The sequence below is a fragment of the Heteronotia binoei genome, chromosome 6 (assembly GCF_032191835.1).
Source record: "Heteronotia binoei isolate CCM8104 ecotype False Entrance Well chromosome 6, APGP_CSIRO_Hbin_v1, whole genome shotgun sequence".
In the NCBI taxonomy this organism is placed as follows: domain Eukaryota; kingdom Metazoa; phylum Chordata; class Lepidosauria; order Squamata; family Gekkonidae; genus Heteronotia; species Heteronotia binoei.
This window is the reverse complement of record NC_083228.1, coordinates 42,649,358-42,667,811: the sequence shown is the minus strand read 5'-3', so window position 1 is coordinate 42,667,811 and position 18,454 is coordinate 42,649,358. Positions and strand designations below refer to the sequence as shown.

Below are 18,454 nucleotides of genomic sequence, written 5' to 3'. Positions count from 1 at the left end.
AAAAATTCTTCCCCCAAAGTCTTATTCCACAAAAATTTGTAATCCATTTGCTTAATATGTACTTCTTGTAGACATGCTATATTACATTTCTGCTTTTTAATCCAATGAAAAATTGCTTTTCTTTTCTGAGGTGAATTAAGTTCATTTACATTCCAAGAAATTAATTTGTAATCCATAATGATTTTTCAGTTATTTTGTATCCTCAAATTCTTTATTGTCCGCCAAAAATTAATTCATGACTTGCATGTCCACTATTGTCTTCCTCAGTCTTTTATATTCAAAGCTAAGACCTTCAGGTAAAATCCATCTGTATCTTATATCCTTGTCTCTTAGTTTGTCTGTTAATTAGTTTGTCTGTTAATTTCTTGAATTGTTTTCTATCAGTGGTGACTTTCCTCGGCAGTTCCTTCATCATCCGCACTCTGCTTTCCTCCACCACCAATGGACTTTCAAACTGCTTACTTAAGATCCTTCCCACCACGTCTCTTGTGGTAAACTTCACTACCACGTCCCTGGGTAGCTTGCGCTTTCTGGCAAATTCTGAATTGACTCTGTAGACATAACCACACAAACGTCCCATCTCCACAGGATCATCTCCCATAAAATCAGACAATGTTGTAGCAATATAGTTCTTTAGATCCTCTTGGTCAGTCTCAGGTACTCCTCTTAGACGTATCATGTTCTCCATCAGCTTGCAATCCTGTAGTATTGCTTTATCCTGCGTCGTTTTAATGGTAGCATCTTGATCTTTTATCTTTTCTTCAATCTCTTCAGTCTTTTTCGCTGTTGCTTGAGACTCTTCTCAGTTCATCAATTTCTTTTTTTATATCCTTCTTTACTTCTTCAGCACTTGAATTTATTTCTTTAATTATTTCCTTAGTGAGTTTCTTTTCACTTCCTGTTATTAAATCCTTCATTGCTTTTAAAAGTCTTGCTTCCATGGCATCCAGTTGATCCTGCCCTTGTTTAGACATTTTTCCTTCTGCCAATGAGGAGGCTCTTGCCCTTGTAGCTCTTAATCCCAGCTTCTGGTCTGACATTACTGGCTGCCCATTGCAAGTAATGGAGTGCAAATTGATCTCACCAATCCACAATCTGATAGATTAATAGATTAGAGCATGCCCTTTCCAGCAAGCCCAAAATCGCCTTCCTTAGAGCTCCCTGGCTCAAGAAATTAATTTGCAAAGTTTTTACATTTCCAAAATGGCAGTTTCCAAGCCTCACTTTTTAAAAAACTTTCCCTTTTCCCCTAGGGCTTATCTTTCATTTCCATCTATATAGTCCAAATTGTTTCTCCTTTTGGGGATGATTTATGTTGATTATGAATATTATTACAGTCCAGTTTCACTGTATTTTATAAAAAAACCTTTGACCTTTCTGTAATGGCCTCCGATGTTTCTCTATGGTTTCTGATTCTTGAAAATACCCAGATGCTAAGAAGTTCCTCTTTCTCTCAGCAATTACTTCCTGATTCTCTGGCAATGAAGTCCCGTACTCACTGGTTGTAAATCTCACGATATTTAAAGCACACGTCACTTCCTACTTTGTAATAAGAGACTGCAGTTGTTTTGTCTGGGGGTCTCAGAAGCCACAGGAAATTTCAACAGCAAGTATTTATCTGCATTTTCTGCTTTCTCTTAATTCCAAAAGTTCCACATGCACCCCCATCCACTCCTCTTTAATTTCATTCTGAAGCCAATAGCTCTGGATCTTAAAACTTTTTTTAAACAGTCTTAAATTAGTGCCGAAGTGAAAGATAAGAATCTTTTACCTTAACAACATTAATTATTAATTATACCGACCAATTCAGTCTTCTGATATTATAGTCCGTAGGAAGCTGGAACCTTAATGAATTTGTCAACTTAATGACTCCAGAGATACTTTGTAGATGCTGGAATGCAGACTCTCATCGGGGAACCTTCAAAGCCGAAAACAGACCCCTCCTGGTATCTCTCGCCAGCCAAAGTAAATCCCCTTGAGTGATTTATGCACGTCCTAGACAGTTTCCTTTGCTGGAAAAAAGTAGACAGCAGGCATTAGAGTGCCTTTTATGTCCAAAACAAAGCTCTCGGTCTGTTCCTCCTAAGAGAAACAGGTCAGCTCATTATGCTCCAACTCCGGAAGTCTCCCCCTTGCCGACCTTTGATGGGGTGCTGCTGATACCGGCCCCTAAGGTCAGGAGCCTGGGAGTGCTCCTGGAGTCCTTGCTGACTATGGAGGCCCAGGTGGCAGCCACTGCCAAATCTGCCTTTTTTCACCTGTGGTGAGTATGGCAGTTGGCCCCTTTCCTGAAGCACTGTGACTTAGCAATGGTGATCCACGCTACAGTCACCTCGAGGATTGACTATTGTAATGCCCTCTTCGTGGGGCTACCTTTGACTCTGACTCGGAGACTGCAGCTAGTGCAGAGCGCTGCAGCACAGTTGTTAATGGGGCTCCCTCGATGGGAGCACATTCAATCGGTGCTGAAAGAGCTGCACTGGCTGCCTATAGTGTACCGAATCCGCTTTAAAGTGTTGGTACTGACCTTTAAAGCCCTATATGTCTATCTAAGGGACCACCTTTCCCCATATATACCCCAGAGAGCACTGCATTGGAAGTCAGCATTAGTTAACCAAGGGAGGCCAGATTATGCTCTACACGGGCAAGGGCCTTCTCTATGTCAGCCCCTAATCTATGGAACACACTCCCAGAGGCCACAAGAGCTCTGCGGAATCTCTCCCAATTCCACAGGGCCTGTAAAACTGACCTTTTCCAGCAGGCCTACAGTAACTGATCTGTGAGGAGCTGCCACCATTATGTCGCTGAATATTACCATCTATCTATAAGACACCTAACAGAGTAAGACAAAGAATCAAGAACCAATATGAAGACACCTAACAGAATAAGATAAAGAATTAAGGACCAAAATGAAGCTGGATCGCCTATGTAAGACATTTTATAGCACCATTTTTAAGCTCTAACTTATAAATTGTTTTATATGTGTTTTAATTTTATAATCATATTATGACTGTGAGCTGCCCAGAGTCCATATATGGAGTGGGTGGCATACAAATTTAAAGTAAACAAATAAATAAAACAACGGATGAAAAGCTGCCACTGGACTCTAACTTTGTTCTGTTGTTTCAGACCAACACTGCTACCTACAGTGAAGGGTGGGGGGGGGGGAGAGAGAGAGAGATTTAAAATTTTAATTTTAAAGGATGTTTGCATCTTTCTAAACATAGTTTTAAAATGTTATATTTTAGTTAATGCATATTTGTTTGGATAGCTTGACATTACCCTTGACATTAATTTATCTTTCAGATGCAATGGTGCTGCTAGGTGAATGAGTCTGGGAGATACTCCAGCTCCCACTCTCCTTCCTTTCTCATCACCTCTGTTTGTGTGCAGCCAAAAAATTAGGCACTTCCACTTTCATTATTTGTCCTGCTGAAATCCTTCCTATCCCCAAACCCCAGGCTTCCCCAGCTCCACCCCCAAAGTCCCCAGAATTTCTCAACCCAGAGTTGGCAACTTGTAGAGGCAGGTCACCTGCCACATGGGAAGATGTATGATGGTCTTTTTTCTACACAGGCTTTACGAAAAGGATCTTTCAACTACTTTAGTAAAGGAGAAAAAATGTACTGCAATGAATAGATTCAGTTTACGTAATTTAAAGTTTTCTTTTTTTGAAAAATTTTGTCTGGTAGCCACATAATCAGCATATGTGGGCATGGCCTCCCTTTCTTTGCATTTATTTACTGTCCTCCATTCCCATTCTCTCACCAATTGACTTGTCATACATATGGGGGAAAAGATTTTATATCACATCACAAATTAATACATCTGCTAGGGCAATCATAAGCAGAGTTCCTGTCTTGTAAACCCCCTGAGGTCAATGAGATTAGAAGGGTGTAACTGTTTAGGAGTGTACAAGAGCGATGTACAAGATTAGTGATGTACAAGAGTCATTATTTGTACAAGAGTACAAGATTGTACAAGAGTGTACAAGATCAGCGATGTACAAGAGCCATTATTCCAGTATGGTTTTTATTCCAATAATCAATGTTATAACTTGGTCATGACTCAAAGGTCAGGCTTCATTAGGACAGATCACCTATACTTTTGAGCAGTGAAAAATTGCTCAGTTCCTTGTTTGCTCAATTCCCTGTTATCTATGTCTGATAAGTCTGTTTGCAGTGATCTGTCAGTGTATGAGAGTGGGTTGCATTCACCTCCACCTGTACTGGTTAGCTGTTCACCCACAGAATTACATGAGTGCTTGGATAGTGAAGTCTGTTTTCTAGGATATAGTTATATTTGTTTCTTGCTTTTTACCCCAGAGCAACCCAAAAAACAATAGCAGCAAAAAAGGTGAAATAAGTTTAGATCCTATTGTTCCCTTAGACTGTGTTGTATCCTATGATGCCTTTTCACCAAACTTCCCTCCAATGGAGAGAGGTTTCTTTCAAAAACATACTTTTCTTTATCATAGGAAGCCTTTCTCTGTCAGAAGAAGTCATCCACTGTTGGAGAAAGTTTTTCTCTCCTGGAGAGAAGGGAAAATCCAACCTAATATAAACAAACAAATAAACAGGTGTTGTTTTGGGATGGTCTAGGATTCCATTGTCGGCTCATTCAAAGGCACTAGCTGCAAACCACAGTTCAAGACCATGCTTGTTCCCAAGAGTCTGTCTTTGGCCATGCCCAGGCTCTCTAGTATCCAGGAACAGGAAGGGGCCAAAAATGCTGTTGAGATGTTGTGGACTTTGTAAAATGTGCTCCCCCACCCCGTCTGCTCCCTGTGCTTTGCTCTGTAGTTTATCATGCTGTAATTTGTGATGTGGAAAAAAAGTTGAAAAACAAGTTGAAACAAGGGGCTGAAATTTATGGCATTCCCCCAAAGGGCTGGAAAAGCTTCTGGAAAGGTTGCTGTCCTTTCTCTGGCCCTGTATTGCAGTGAAATTGCCCTACGGAGCAGCAAATAAAAAAACATGGCTGTGGCAGGTTGATAGTCTCAGCAATGGGGTCAATGGGAAAGTTCCCTGGCCTGTGCCAACTTAAACTGAAAGAAGCAACTTCATTTGCCCTCCATGACATCTTCACTTAGCCAGATTTGATTGGTAGATGATGATGTGATGCCATCATATTCTGCGACTGGCTAGGATCACTCAGTGAAGAAGAAAAACCGTGGAAGAACCCCCCCCCCCCCCTTAGTTAGGACATGGTGCCAAGTAGGGTTGTGAATCTACAGAAGGTGGCTGGAGATCTCCTGGGATTACAGCTGAACTTCAGGCAACAGAGATTAGTTCACCTGGAGAAAATGGCTGCTTTCAAAGTTGGACTCTATGATATTATACTCCATTGAAATCCCCCCCTCCCCAAACCCAACTCTCCTCAGGCTCCACCCCTACAGTCTCCAGGTATTTCCTGACCCAGAGCTGGCAACCCTAGAACCAAAGCTGCACTAGGCAATCAGTAGACATGAGGCTCCAAATTGTCACAAACAGCATTGAGAAAAGATACAGATTGAAGGATGGCTGATTTCACTCTCCTCTCAAGCAGCCCATTCACTTTGAAAATATCAAGAACATAATTTAATACATCTTTAATCAAGATAATTCCCAGATATATTTTACATTATATTTGCAGAGCAAATTGTCTTGCCACATGGAGGAACAACCCTCTTCATTTTTGAGATCAAATCTGTTATCCTATAATAGTTTTGGTTACAGCCCTGTAGTGCTATCCTAAGGAGGTTTATTCAGTGGGACTTACTCTCAGCAAAGTAGTCTCAGGATGCCACTGCTAGTCACCCAGTTATTGTGCATGCAAGGACTGCAAACAAAATAAATCATTTGTTGTATCACTGCTGTCCTCCCCGTGGATAAGGTCAAACTGCACCACATGCTACTGGTGCAAGCTGATAATTAAGTTAGCTTTTTAGAATGCTAACAGATTGTGATTAGGAGTCTAACAGGTGAGTGATTAACAAGCTGGGCAAATGCTGATAATGTTTCATGTAATGCTGATTATGCCAACGAAAGGAAGCTTTTAATCTTTGACTTGGCTGCAAGGTCTTGCTTATGTTGGAAGCCTATCTGTGAATTAATAAAGTCTGCATTATAATTCTTGACGAACTCTTTCACTATATTTTGGTCAAGCAAAGGTTGATAATGATAGGCCAAGAAAGTAGGAGCGAGCCCTGGTATATAACTGTCTCCCTTGACAGCGAAGGAGTGGAGCCATGATGGTGGGCCTCAGAGTCCACCCTTCAGATCTCCAAATCTAGACTATCCCCAGCTCTCCAAGTGATCTCCACGTAGTGTGCAGGTAATTTGTCCAGGTGCCATAATTGACTCCAGTCCAGCTCCCTACCACCAAACTATAGCATGTACGCTAAGTAGAAAAATTGGTTTTGCTTTTGTGTTAACTACACATCAAAGGAGCATCTCCTTGCCAGTCTCAGCACAGAAAGAATGAGGCTTAAACTCTCCACTATTTCCAGAGAAGATATGTTCAGGACACTCTCCTAACAGAAATATATGATGTACACATCCAATATTTGGAATCAATGTGAATAAGTATTACAGTTTTGAATAGGGACCCAGCTGAGTAGACTGAAGAAGAGAGGCTCTTAAGTATTTATAAAATCTAGGTACCCTCTCATGCTCTTGAGAAGTTGGCTTTCTGATACTCTTAAGACAGGGATGGGATCACAGGGCCCAGATGTACTGTGTGGCAGCCTCCCTGGGGCCTGGCTGGCCGGCAAGAATTGCTGCAGGGTCTGGAAAAGTTACTGCCATAGTTCAGTTTGCACTTGATTATCCCAGATGGTGTGGCCTAATATGCTAATGAGTGTGTGACCTAATATGCTAATATTAGGGGATGTGGTCTACTGAGTTCCTGTTCGGCTTTTTCTACACTGCCTACACTGCCTAGGGTGGCGGGCCGTGTGTGTGTGTGTGCACCAGATTAGGCTCTCCTCACATGACTTCAAATAGAATAAAAAGAATTATTTGCATTAATTTTGCTGGCCTGAATCATTCTCCTTCGGCAGAATACTGTTTTTTAAGTTGATCATTTTTTATGGCGCGCAAATGATGTTATAAATATCCAAATGGCCCTTGGCAGAAAAAAGGTTCCCCACCCCTGCTCTAAGAAGCCTCAGGCAATGAAATGGCAAGGAATCGGATTATGAATAAAGCAATGGTGGCAGAAGGCCAAATATGTGCTAAAAATTAATGTAGAGCCTAGTCAATGGTGGTGGCAACGAAAGGTTGCTTTTCTAACTTAATTCCATCATTGCAGTTCATCCACCAGAGCCATTGTGAATGGTTAGGATCTTCTTACATAATGGCCCTCAAAGAGAAGTCGAGGAAACCTTTGGTAGTTTGCTCTAACCAGTTTACTAGGCATTTCATGGGTAAAATAACCTCAAATCTATTCTAATTTGAATGTTATATAATTTAAAAAGTAAGTACTGGCTGGTAGTAGAGGAGATTCTGCTTGTCTTGTTCGTGTTTGAAACCTTTTAGCTTTTTTACCTTAAGGACTAGGTCAAGATCCTAGAGCTATAACCAGGCAGGTCCAAGAGTCTTCAGTGCCCCAGAATGGCCTCTAGCTGGGTGTTCCCCTGCACACACACAGTGGCTTGGGCTCCTCCAAAGTCACTGTGAGCACAGCCAAGTCTTCATGCCCTGAGCTGCTACACCTGAGCTGGGTCCACATAGATTCAGGCAGAAGGAGAGGTACAGCTGCCTGTGGGTGAAGAGCCTGGCAGCCACAGCAGAGCTGGCAGCTAACCACTTCCTTCCTCCTTCATGGTGGCAGGGGGATGGTAGGGAAGCAAGGCTGGGCTCCGTGCATGCTTGAGTCAGGTGTGTCTGGGTCAGGCATGCCCTGGGCTGGGTGCATACAGCCAGGAGAAGAGGTGCCACTGTGCTGTCCATGTCTATATGTGCCTATCTTAAGTTGTAACCTGTCCTGAGCCTGTTCACAGGAAGGGTGGGCTAGAAATCAAATCAGATCACCACACCTGGCAGAGCTTTTTCTCCTTCCTGCTTCTTTCATGGGGGCAGGGGAAGGCAGGCTGGGCTCCCCACTACAGACCTGGAGATCTTCAGGAATCACAATTGATCTCAAGACTAAAGAGACCAGTTCTCCTAGAGCAGGGGTGGCCAAACATGCTTAAGGTAAGAGCCACATAGAATGAATGTTAGATGTTTGAGAGCCACAATACTTGAAGGTGGGCAGGCAGGCAGGCACACAGGAAGGAAGGAAGGAAATAGATGGGGGAGGTGGAGGTGGAAAAAAAGCAACTTTAACTTAAAATGTATTATCCAAGCCACTGACTGGCTTGACTTACAGAAGTGATTTAAAGAGACAAATGCCTTCCCCAAGCTGACTGATGGGGTGGTAGGGGCTTCAAGAGCCACACAGTTTGAGTGAAAGAGCCACATTTGGCTCCCAAGCCACAGTTTGGCCACCCCTGTTCTAGAGGAAGTAGCTACTTTGGAGGGAGGACTGTATGGCATTATAATCTTCTGAGGCCCCTCTCTTCTCAAAGTCCCACCTTCCCCATACTCTACCCAAATCTCTAGAAATTTCTCAACCTGGAGTTAGTAATTCTACACCCCACCCACCTGGGCTCACTTGAAGCTGTCACATTTGAACAGCACACACTTGGGCAGGAGAATGAGGTGCTGCCATCTGTGAGCCTGGGGTGGGGAGCCTGGTGGTGGCAGAGCTGGTATCCTCTCCTTCCTTTGTTCATCCTTCCCTCCTTCATGGAAGTGGGAGGTGGCAGGGAAGGTAGACTGGGCAAGCAGGCCCCCAAGGCAGCACTTTCTGTCTTTGGCTCCCCCTGCTGCTCTTGCACTCTAATAATTGCCTGGTTCAGCTGATGATAAACGCATTTTTCTTCAGAGTTTATTTAGTACTTGTTATCTGTTCCTGGATTTAGATTTTTCCCTTTTCATCTATTTTTTTTCTTTTGATTTATTTGTTTTTAACTAGTTGTCTTGTTTCTTAGTCCATTGAATCTTGAAGCTGTTGTAGTTTATACACCTGAAAGGTGTTTTGAAGTATATTGCAAAAGATGGAAGATAAGTGCTTAAATAGATAAAATAAACGATTGCACACAGCTGTGTTGTAGGGCCTTTTTCTAGCTTGTTATTTTTCCCTTTGTGGGAAAGGGAAGGAAGTTTTAAGAACAACTTGTGCTGTGCACTGTCACCTTTCCTAGATGAGACACCTGGGCTTTTGAGTGGATGGAGTTCTTGTCCAGCGACCAAACAGTTGGTTTATACTCCTCCAACTATGTTCTGAAGCTAAGGCACTCCTGATTTCTACCTCCCCCCTTTCTTTACCTGGATCCCCAATATGGCATCAATCTAGGAAGAGAAGTGGGAATTGTTGAAGTGGCCAGACAATGTTGCAACTCTGCATATATGTGTTACTTGTTCCTATATATATTTCTTCAATCCACATCATTTTTGCAGTACTGTGACCGTTTCCTTCTTATTTACTTAAGCAAGTTTCCCATTTTTGTAGCCTGGGCTGCACATTTTACTGACAAAAGTGCACCTTATGATTTTTTTTGAAAGGAGGTGCAGGTCTGTGGCTGTCATCTTGTGACTTGGTGATTGTTGTTGTTCAGTCGCATGATCGAGTCCGACTCCTTGCGACCCAGTGAACCAAGTCATGCCAGGCCCTTCTGACTTCCACCATCTTCCAAAGTCTGCTCAAATTCATGTTTGTTACATCAGTAAAGCTGTCCAGCCATCTCATCTTTTGCTGTCCCCTTCTTCTTTTGCCTTCTGTCTTTCCCAGCATCAGGGGGTTTTCCAGTGAGTACTCCCTTCTCATTTGATGACCAAAGTATTTGAATTTCAGCTTCAGGATCTGACCTTCCAGGGAACAGTCAGGGTTGATTTCCCTTAGGACTGACTTGGTGATTATACCAGTTCAAACATAGCGATATATTGTTCAAGCAAACAAGTGTGGAGTTCTACATGATGTGAGGAAAACAGAGATTCAGTTGCTGTGGCACCAAATCAGGAATAACCATTTCTGAATAACATCTCTCTGTAGCTGTTTGAGCAATAAGTATCATCTCAGAGTCAGGAGAAGTCAAGCCTACAGATACAACTTGATGTTTTAGCTTAAGGATTGTTAGCAGGTTACAAAAAAGAAATGTAACTCAGAACAGAGTCTAATTGAAGGAGAATTTTGTGATGATTTCCCTTGGGAAAGGCCTCTTAGTTCCTACCAAGCACTGGAAAATCGAACTGAAGGTCTGATATTATGCATGTCTGTTTACTAGTGACCACAGAAGAGAACATTTGTCATAGGGGTGTGTGTGTATGTAAGTGTGTGTGTGTGAGAGAGAGAGAGAGAGGGAGAGGGGGTTAACTATTTAACTGCTGGATGGGCAGTAGTTTCTTAGAGTGCAGAAGGATTATAATACAAAAGCCTATGAGGAATGCTTGTGAGGGAAGGCTGATATTCTAGAGGGACTGAATCTACTTGTCCCAGATGGAGTGAACTTGACTTTTTCAGAGTAGGTTGAGTGCTTGGCAGTGCTCATGGACTCTGCCTTGCTGTCTGAAAAGCAGGTTGGCATGGAGCATCTTCTACCAGCTATATCTGGTTCACCAACTCTCTGGTTTCCTAGACTCAGCTGATCGCCCATGCTGATATATGCTTCTGTGATCTCACAGCTGGATTACTGCAATATACTCTACATTGAGCTTCCCTTGAAGACTATCCAGGAATTACAACAGGCCTAGAATGCAGCAGCCAGACTATTGTCAGGGACTAGCTGCCAGGAATGTATGTTATGCGTATTGAAACAGATACACTAGCTGTAGGTATGTTTCTGAGTTTTATTCAAGGTTTTGATCTTTGAAGCTCTTTGTAACTTGGGACCCACATATTTGAAGGACTGCTTCTTTCCATTATGTCTCTCTGTGCCAACTCCAGTCATCAAGCAGCCATCTGTTGGCTATCCCACTACTTAGAGTGGCCTGTCTGGCGTTAACCAAAGCCTGGGACTTTTCCATTGTAGCTGTGGCTCTGTGGGGGCTTCCTCCCTGGAAATATTCAGGTGCAAGGCCTACCTGTTTGCCAGGCAAGCATCTTTTAAAGAGGAGGGGGGAGAGGTTTTGAATTTGCTATTTTATTTCTGGGTTTCACTGAAAATGTTTTGAACTGTTATTGCAGGTTGCCTTGAACCATGAGGAAAGATGGGATATAAAAATGTTAATTTATTCATTATATATTAGTTAATTTTGTTATTGGGATGGGCAATGACTTGTCATTAAACTGCTGATGACATGCCTTTGGCTTGTGAACACAAGAAAATAAAAAATATTCACAAAGTTTGATATTTTAACATTTATATTGAGTCTTCATCAATGTTGGCTACTTACTTAATAAACAGGAATTTGTTGAAGATGTAATTGTTTTCTACTGTAAGCACTCCTCTTTATCTTATTTGCTGCCTTAGGGGGAAATGCAAATAGAGCAGAGAATTCTGTGATTAGTGTTTTACAGAACCGTCACTTACTGTAATTACATGTTTTTAATCAGCAAAATTGTTACCATGCTATATTGACTAAAATCTTTCTTGACTCTTTTTCAGCATTTTGAGTAATAACAAGATCCTATGGTTAAAGAACAACTCTTTCATTGGGCTGAGATCCTTGGAGAGACTGTGAGTAGTTCTTTAGTTCCCCTTCCCATTTTATTCAAAACTCTCATTGTGGTTTATTTGAAATGCTCAAATATGCAATAGTTGTCCTGAAAAGTGTATAGGAATAAGGATTCTGGACATTCTTTCAGACTAATAAATATAAGGAAAACTGCACAAAAACTGTGGTGTCAGTTTGGAACTAAAATAAATGAAAAGCAAAGAGGCAAATGTGCATTTGCATGTCCTAGTGAAATGAAGGCTGGCAAATGCAAGATAATGTGGTTTAGGTTATACTGTGTAGCTGAACTAACACTTAAATTTCCAAACCATACTTTCATGCTTAATAGTCCTCAGTGTAAATGGACTGGACTGTGTTTTCAGAAGAGTCTGAGGGCTGAACTACAAGTTATGGGAAGTTCAGGACTGCCATTAAAAGCTAGCTAAAAGATCCCTTCTGTTTTCTTTCTGTAAAGAGCAATGAAGCTTACTTAAGGTCTCAACATCATGCGGAGCATTTGCTCACCCTTGCCAGTGGTAAACAGTGATGTGGAATGTGGATAGGAAATCTTCACTTTAAAGATGACAGGACACAAGTTATGTTGCAATATGTACTAGAACTCCAACTCAAGAAGGAGGTAGCTTCTCATCACAAATTACCGTATATAAGACCGTTACTGTCAGTGTACCGTAATCTAAACCAATGTGTTCCAAATACCTGTGGTATTTTCATTCGTGTGTATTTCCATGAACTGCACCTCTAAGAGAATTTGACATAGGACTGCCATTTTGGACAGCAGTCTTGTGTTTCTCAGTGTAGGTAACCCTTGTTGACAGATAGATTGGATGCTCTGTTGGATGCCAGTGGATAAAACCTGGGATGGACTCATGGTGCATTCACACAACACTAAATAATGTGTCTTACATCTGGATTTTTACTGTGGAAGAATAGCAAAAATCTGTATGTAAAACGCATTATTTAGTGTAGTTGAACACACCATCAGTTGGGGTTGTGGCCATAGCATTCATGCCATTTCTACCACCACAATTCAAATTTTTTTATACTAGCCACATCAGGATGGAAAAACATTAAATATGGTAACTTTTTCTTACTGCAGCTAATTTGTCTTAAGAGGGGCTGGAGAAAAATTTCAGTCAAGGAAAAAATATGGATAGAGGGGAAAGGATTAAATTCCCTTCTTGTAGTGTTGCAGCTGGCAGATGCTTTGTAATGCTGAAGGAGCATCAAGAGAGCTGACATGCAGGTCTCCCGCGCAATGTGTGCTTCGGCTCACACCTACTAGTTTTAGTCCATTAACACTATTAGAAAATGAGAATAGGTCAGCGCTTTCAGAATTCTCCTGTTAATCACTGTTACAGTGAAACCTCCTCCCCTCAAAATGATCTTTGTTGAATAAATAATCCCATAAACTGGTTAGATTAATTTTTTATCCTGCGAGGCTGCAAGTTAATTACGTTATATGAATCTAAAAACAGTCCCTCCATCAAGTTTAGGGTTGCCAAGTCCAATTCAAGAAATATCTGGGGACTTTGGGGGTGGAGCCAGGAGACTTTGGGGGTGGAGCCAGGAGACACTGGGTGTGACAAGCATCATTGAACTCCAAGGGAGTTCTGGCCATCACATTTAAAGGGACAGCCCACATTTTAGAATGCCTTCCTTCCATAGAAAATAATGAAGGATAGGGGCACCTTCTTTTGGGGTTCATAGAATTGGACCCCCTGGTCCAATATTTTTGAAACTTGGGAGGTATTTTGGGGAGAGGCACTAGATGCTATACTGAAAATTTGGCGCCTCTACCTCAAAAAACAGGCCCCCCAGAGCCCCTGACACCCGCGGATCAATTCCCCATCATGCCCTATGGGACTCGTTCCTGGAGGTGCATAATGGCTATGGGGGTGGAGCTTCCCCCGCTGGCCAGTTGGCTGGGGGAGGGGGGAAGCCTGTAAAACCAGGGGATCCCCCGCTGGGACCTGGGGATTGGGAAGCCTAATCAAGTTGCAGATATTTTAGAGAGTCCTTCAAAAATTTATCCTCCTAATGGATCTTTTGGCAAAAAAGAAAAAAGCATATGTGTCTAACCTCGGAGGCTTCAGTTTTATAATATATAAACACCATGGTGTGTCCATGCAACTTCTTTGAGGTTTGTTCCAGATAAAATATTTAGCTGCAATCTATTTTTATTACTAATTAAATTTAGATAGTTAACCTCCTCAAATGTGTACCTAGGGAGTAATTTTACATTCACAAAATAACTTCAGCCTAGTTAACTGTTGCTTGCAAATATTGGAGACTTTCAGTACGATCCTATTTTGACTTGCTTCAGTTAAACCCAGTGGGTTTAGGCTGGAGTAACTCTGCATAGGATTGCACTGTTAGCCATTCAGATCAACATGAAGCATTACTTAATTACCTTAAGTTTAGATTTTGCAGTTGGGAGTGTATATCCTGTCTATTACAATATATAAGAATAGCAATGAAAGTATGCATCTTATTTAAATTGAAGTTTGAAGTTATGTGTACTCATGAAACTTAATTATGAAGCAACCACCAGAATAAAGGTGTTAAGTTATTTTCCTGGTCTTATTAAGCACTATGCCCATATGTAGTTGATAGGATAAGCATTGTGTGAAACTGTAAAGATTATATTATTTTGGTGGCAGTTGTAGCACTAGGTAAGAAAACTAAACATTTCCAAACCAGTTTTATTCTGGCTCCATACTCCAGCAAGTTGAAGACCACCTTAACATTGTTCACAGTGGCATTATTGCAAGACATCAGTGAGCATTCTAAACTCCCACTCCGAACAGTTTGGCCAGTGAAAGCAGCCATTTGAGACCCAGGAATATTTAAAGGTATAAACAAACTTGGTTCCAGACTCTGTGCAATCCCTAATCCACCTCTTGTGGTGCTTGGAAGTCTAGTGGAGAGAAGAAAATAAAATGTGGCAATTCAGTGAAGGGAACTATTTCCTGTAAGCAATTTTGTACACCTTGGCAAAGGCCTAGCACTGGAGAAATGGGCCTACCTCCATGGAATTTACTCTGGATTCCAGAAAGGCTGATCTATTAAGTGAGATTTCTGCTGTCCAATATGAGTCCCATATCCCTGTTCAGATTCTGCTGGACCAGACTCAACTGGCTTTCCAGTTATAAATACAGACTAAAATCAAAATGTTAGTGCTGTTTAAAGATTGTGAGGAATATTTTTTGGCTGTTGAGTAAGGAAGATTGTTTTGTATTCCCATATTTCAAGTGATGCTGTGCTAGGCTTCCCAACCCCCTCCCCCCCGCCCTGCCGGGGGACCCCTGGATTAGCAGCCTTTTTCCCCGCTCTCCAAAAACGTGGCAGCGGGGGTGGGGGTGGGGAGGTGGGGAAGCGGCGCGGCCTCCCTTTGTGAGGTGCATGCTGGGACTCGTAGTCCTTGCATCCTCTCCAGCTGCTACAGGCATCTCCTCGGGGAGTCTGGCCGGCAGAGGGGGGGGGGAGCTCCGCCCCCAGAGGACCATGTGCGTTTCTACCTCTGGAGGCTTCAGTCGCTGATTGAAAGGCTTCCTCTTGGGATGGGGTGTCTGTGTTACATTGAAGAAGTTGGCAGCAACTTGTGAGTAGAGAGGCCAGTCCCCCTTCAGTGTTGCCAGAAATGGGGGGGGGGAGTCTGCTGAGTACTTCATTATTCTCTATGTGGAGATCGATTCTCATAGGGTATAATGGGGAATTGATCTGGAGGTTTTGGGGGCTCTGGGGGTGCTGTTTTTATTTATTTATTTATTTGAGATTTATATCCCGCCCTTCCCACGAATGGCTCAGGGCGGCTGAGGGTGCCTTTTGAGGGTGCCTTTTGAGGTAGAGGCACCAAATTTTCAGTATAGTATCTAGTGACTCTCCCCAAAGTACCCCCCAAGTTTCAAAACGATTGGATCATGGGGTCCAATTCTATGAGCCCCAAAAGAAGGTGCCTCTATTCTTCATTATTTCCTATGGAAGGAAGACATTTAAAAGGGTGTGCGGTCCCTTTAAATGTGATGGCCAGAACTCCCTTGGAGTTCAATTATGCTTGTCACACCCTTGTTCCTGGCTCCGCCCTGATGTCTCCTGGCTCCACCCCCAAAGTCTCCTGGCTCCACCCCCAAAGTCCCCAGATATTTCTTGAATTGGACTTGGCAATCCTATGCTGTGCTAAGTAGTTTATATTCAGTGGTGCTTAGAACAGAAACAAATCAGAAAGGAATTAAGTATGTTTGGTGGACAGCACTATTTGAAGACTATAGGTTGCTTTTCTAGGAAAGTGATACAGAAAGGTAAGATACTAACATCAAATATGTCCAATATTTGTTGAGTACATAATGGAGAGAGAAAACAGTAATTTAGTTTTCGAACCAGAAACAATATGATGAACTGGGCTAGAGTGATTCCCCCCTTCATTTAGACCATGAGCAAATGTCATGACTCATCCTAGCAGCCCCCTTTGTTTATTCAATATAAGAGGGTTGCCTCTAAGATATAGGCACTTCCATACTGGGAAGTCATGGAAGAGGTTCTTATCTATTTCCTAGCTCCTCTGCCCTCAACCTTCAACACCCGGCCCAGTCAGAAAGCTAAACAGGGAAACACAGGCTGGTATCACACACAGCCTTTCAGCAGTCTGCCACCACTCCTCTAACGTTAATGCCCAGGAGGGGAAAAGGAGAAGCTCTCACCTGGCTCTACTAGGGATAAAACCAACAGCCCTGCAAGGAAGACCAATTGTAGGCTGCAACCCCACCCAAAAGCTGGTTGGACAGAAATGTAGTCATGGTCTAAGATCACTGAATCCTTAGAGAACTCTAATGCACAGCACACATAAATAGCACTAGCAAAAGGTTAAGGCTTTTTATTAACTAACAAAAAGGAGTCAAGGGTTTAAAAGAAATAATTAAGGTGGTGCAATACAGAAAATAAAAACATTACATAAATGACTAACTAAACATTACTTGGACAGGCAGTACTTTACCATGTGGACTAATAGCCTCAACTCTTCAGCCAACAGCACTTCATCATCCCAGAAGAATGGTCAGAGGGAGTGGCAGGACAGCAGGCCTATCTCTCCGCTCCACACTCAATCCTTCTGCTGGTGCATAATTATAGTATCCCTGGCCTGTATAGGTATTCCAGACTACCAATGGGAGCCAGGGGCTAATTAAGATGACTCAACAGATGTTAGCAACTCAGATTTATTTATTTATTTATTTTTAAAGGGATCCTCCCCAGCTGCTAAGGATTTACACATCCTAGGCCATAGAGCCTGATTTAGGGCTCAGGACTCATGAAAAGGCCGAGGCCAAAAGGCCTTTTCATGACAGCACAAATAACATTGTAGCCCCTCCATTTAATAGAATCAATAGTATAAGCTGTCCAGGTGGTGGCTAGAGATCTCCTGTGATTACAGCTGATCTCCACGTGACAGAAAATAGGATTCACTTTTGGTACCTTTGTGGCCTATTTAACTTGACCCCCACCCCCTTTGACTGCACAGATTATTTTATAACTTGGTCTACATATCAATCTCCTTTAGCTAAACTTGGGTTTGTAAATATTAGCTCTATAAACCTGTCAATTACATGCTGTTTTAGATTCTAATTTGCTATGGAGTGTATTCTACTACAAACAGAATATTAAGTTTAATGACTACTGTTAGGAACAAGCGCAGAAGCTCAGTTTATGCAAGCAGTTTGACAACAGTAAATCAATGAATATTGTTCCTCTTGATGTTTTAAAATATTTCTGAAGATATTTGAAGTGCCAGTAGGCTTCTAATAGACAAAAACCTAGAAAGAGGTTATTACATTGCTTTTTAGATTAAAAATTACTGCTAAAATTACTGCTCACTTATATGATATGACAAATTTTGCTGTGATGTCTAGACTGTGATACAGTGTTTCCTTCCTCGTAGTCTTCCTGTGTACTTCTGAACTGGTAACTTTAAATATTTAGTCATCCTGCCCTCCATATATTACATGTATTGTGCTGTTGTGAGTGAAAAGTAAAGTGATGAAATATTGCACTGGTAGCTAAAATATGCTTACTTAGTAGTTGTCACGAATTAGTCCTCTTTTATGAGCCATGGAAAATAATTTTAATAGGCCATTTTATCAGCTTTATTAGAAGTAAGGGATCAGCAGGAATTTTTTTTGGTAGAAAAAGCCCAGCAGGAACTTATTTACATATTAGGCCACACCCCCTTTATGACAAGCCAGCCATAACTGCATTTAAAAAAAAGCCCTGGGGATCAGGAGGACTATGGCTACAGTAAACTGTTTAGACCTCTGTATGTTGATAGTTGACATAATTTAATAATTGTTGCTTTACCATCTGTTTTAATAGAACTGCTTTATAGGTTGTGTATGAATAAACCCACGTAAACGTTTGACTTTCTGGCCTCTCTGCAGATGGCCTGGAAGCATCCCAGCCACCTGGCAAAGTACCCATTCTGGTTGATGTATGCAAAAATGATAGAGTCTGGTATGGAAGAACTTTGTGGGAAATATTTTGAGCTGCTGACATGGACAAAGCAAAGCAAATAACTACAAGAGGATGTAGCTAGCTGATGATTATGAAAGCTGAAAGGCAAGTACAAAGATAGGGACAGTTGATGTCAACTAGATTTTTATCCAAAATATGAAATCTTCACATTGAGGGGCTGGGTGAAATCCTGTTGGCTCTTGTGTTTCCTGACAATTAGTGCAGCTACTCACTCAGTATCTTCACTTTTGTGGTGG

General features: G+C 41.9%; 1 protein-coding gene across 1 annotated transcript in view; it reads left to right on the top strand.

Annotated features, from left to right (window-relative positions):
* ADGRA1 (adhesion G protein-coupled receptor A1) overlaps positions 1–18,454 on the top strand; it is a 538,647-nt gene that overhangs the window by 62,107 nt on the left and 458,086 nt on the right. The window contains exon 2 of the mRNA XM_060241372.1: positions 11,630–11,701. Coding sequence (XP_060097355.1) covers positions 11,630–11,701 — 72 coding nt within the window. The remainder of the gene's footprint in view (positions 1–11,629; positions 11,702–18,454) is intronic.